Raw genomic sequence first — 2,389 nt, forward strand, 5'->3', positions numbered from 1 at the left:
GTCGCCACGCTGCTGATGGACGGATACCGGGGCATACGCTGCTTGCTTCTAAAATAATGCATCCCGTTTGGCACGGCAGTTTAAGATTTATTACGATTTAAGGTTTATTCTCGTGCAGAATAAACCGGTTATTCAAAGCGCCTCTAAATCTGCAGCTCCCGTGTGTCTGGTTTTTTTGCACGCAGGTAGGTTAGCCGGCGCTGAGGAAGGTTGTGCTCTGGCACGGAGACCAGCGGTTCGCGTGCGGCTCCGTCTGCTTGCTCAGACGGCCGCAAACAAGGTCGTCACCAGGGTTGAGCGTCCTCGTCTCTGAGCGGGGTATCGTGTCCCGGTGAACCGGGATGCCTTGGCTCGAGCAGCGGTCGCCTTTGCTTGTCACGCTATGAACGTGCTCGCTGGCTGCTTTTATCCTTTAAGTGCAGGTACCAGAAGCCAAGAAAAGCAAAATGCCCGGCTGCTTGGCTTATTAGAGAGTGGCTGGGGAGGAGAGGGAGATCGCAAAGAGTTGGGGACCTAGAACCCTGGGCTGGGAGCTAGCTGGAAGGTCTTCTGCGCAAACATGGCCACGAAGCAGCCTTAAGTGCTCCCTTGTCCACCCCGGGGTCCATCGTGCATCAGCCAGCTCTTCCGTGGGGCTTGTGGATCCGGGGTGCTCTGTCCCCTGCCCGTTTGGCTGATGCTCGCATTCTTCCTGTTCCTTCCAGTTTTCCACTTGTCAAGGAAGGTGACGTCCATCGTCCCGGAGAGCTGCCTCCTCATCCTGCTGGGGCTGGGCCTGGGGGGCATCGTCTTGGCCGTGGCGAAGAAAGCCGAATACCAGCTGGAGCCCAACATGTTCTTCCTCTTCCTCCTGCCCCCCATCGTCCTAGACTCGGGCTACTTCATGCCCAGCCGGCTGTTCTTCGACAACATCGGTGCCATCCTCACCTACGCGGTGGTGGGCACGCTCTGGAACTCCTTCACCACCGGTGCTGCGCTCTGGGGGCTGCACCAGGCCGGGCTCATGGGTGGGTGCACAGGGCTGCCCAGCTTGGACCCCATCCCCGCAAGGCGGGTCGGAGGGTGCAACGCACCCCCAAAATTCAGAGCCTGCTGCCCGGCCCTGCCGTGGATTCCCAGGAACTGTAGCAGGAGCCGGGTCCTGGCATCCTGAGAACGGTGCTCTGGCAGGACCGTCAAGCACGCAGGACAAACGGGCCCTGCTCGGCGCTGGGCTGACTCATGTCTTTGCTATTTTTGTCGCTGACCTTGGCGAGCTTTGCTGGCTCGCTGCCGTCTTCCCCGTCCCCGGCTGGAGCCGCTGGCCCTGGCTGGCCTGGGCTGTGTTCTGAGCTCTCCTGAGCCCCGAGGAGCCGCTTGATGCCTGGAGCTGAGGTGGGGCTGCCGAGCCTCCTTCGGTCCATACCCGCCAGAGGGGCCGCGACGCACCTGGGTGCCGAGGGGGACATCCAAGCCCTGCTCCCCTCATGTCGGACCAAGGACGTGCTGAGCCCCACTTCGCCGGGGGGACCCCAGAGGTCTGGGAGCACTCCCGGGCTCCGACCACTGCACTCCGGGTTGGGATGCTGCAGAGCCAAGTCCCCGGGAGCAGATGAGGGGACAGGCTTGTTTCAGCCCGGTGAGAGGGGCTCTGGGGCAGATGGTCTGCCTGAGCTTGGTCCTTCTGTCCTAGCAGATCCAGGCGTCGAAGCTGGGCTGATGGATTTCCTGCTCTTCGGCAGCCTCATCTCAGCTGTGGACCCCGTGGCAGTGCTGGCTGTCTTTGAAGAGGTCCATGTGAATGAGACCCTCTTCATCATCGTGTTTGGCGAGTCCCTCCTGAACGATGCTGTCACCGTGGTGAGTTGGAGCTTGGGGGTCTCTAAAGTGGAGCCTGACGCGGGCCAGGGCCAGGATGGGCAGAGCATGCCGGTGACATCCCCGAGCTGGGGGCAGACCCGTGCCATGCTCTCTGGGTCCACTCTCCTGGCCGTGGGGGCCTTTGCCTGCAGATTTGGGGCAGGAGATGCCTCTTCCGCAGCCCCGCAGGTGCTGCCCCTCTTGAGGCAGGGCGATCCCCTGCCTCCCCCAAGGGATTTCCCTTGCCTGCAGGTGCTGTACAAGGTCTTCAACTCTTTTGTGGAGCTGGGCCCCGCACACATCCACGCCACGGACTACGCGAAGGGGGTAGGTGAGTATGTGCCCCACCAGCCCCTCTGACCCTTCCTCCGGGCTGGCAGCGCAGGGGGTGGGCACGGGTGCTGCCGTTCTGGGGGACCGGCACCGAGCGCCGCAGCTCTGTCGTCTCCGTCCCAGCGGCCGCACGCTGGCCGTCAGCATGAGAAGCTTTGGGCGGGGACCCAGGTGGGAGCACGGGGCTCGGCCAGCCCAAGGGGGCACGGACATGGGG

The 2,389-nt window shown here is 62.8% G+C and overlaps 1 protein-coding gene across 1 annotated transcript in view; it reads left to right on the forward strand.

The window, feature by feature from the left end:
* Positions 1-618: 618 nt before the first annotated feature.
* Positions 619-2,389, forward strand: part of SLC9A5 (solute carrier family 9, subfamily A (NHE5, cation proton antiporter 5), member 5) — a gene marked incomplete at both ends in the record, with an annotated part of 3,018 nt that continues 1,247 nt past the window's right edge. The window contains 3 exons of the mRNA XM_010290591.1: positions 619-1,007; positions 1,682-1,839; positions 2,092-2,170. Coding sequence (XP_010288893.1) covers positions 619-1,007; positions 1,682-1,839; positions 2,092-2,170 — 626 coding nt within the window. The remainder of the gene's footprint in view (positions 1,008-1,681; positions 1,840-2,091; positions 2,171-2,389) is intronic.

Source organism: Phaethon lepturus, unplaced genomic scaffold (genome assembly GCF_000687285.1).
Source record: "Phaethon lepturus isolate BGI_N335 unplaced genomic scaffold, ASM68728v1 scaffold44007, whole genome shotgun sequence".
In the NCBI taxonomy this organism is placed as follows: domain Eukaryota; kingdom Metazoa; phylum Chordata; class Aves; order Phaethontiformes; family Phaethontidae; genus Phaethon; species Phaethon lepturus.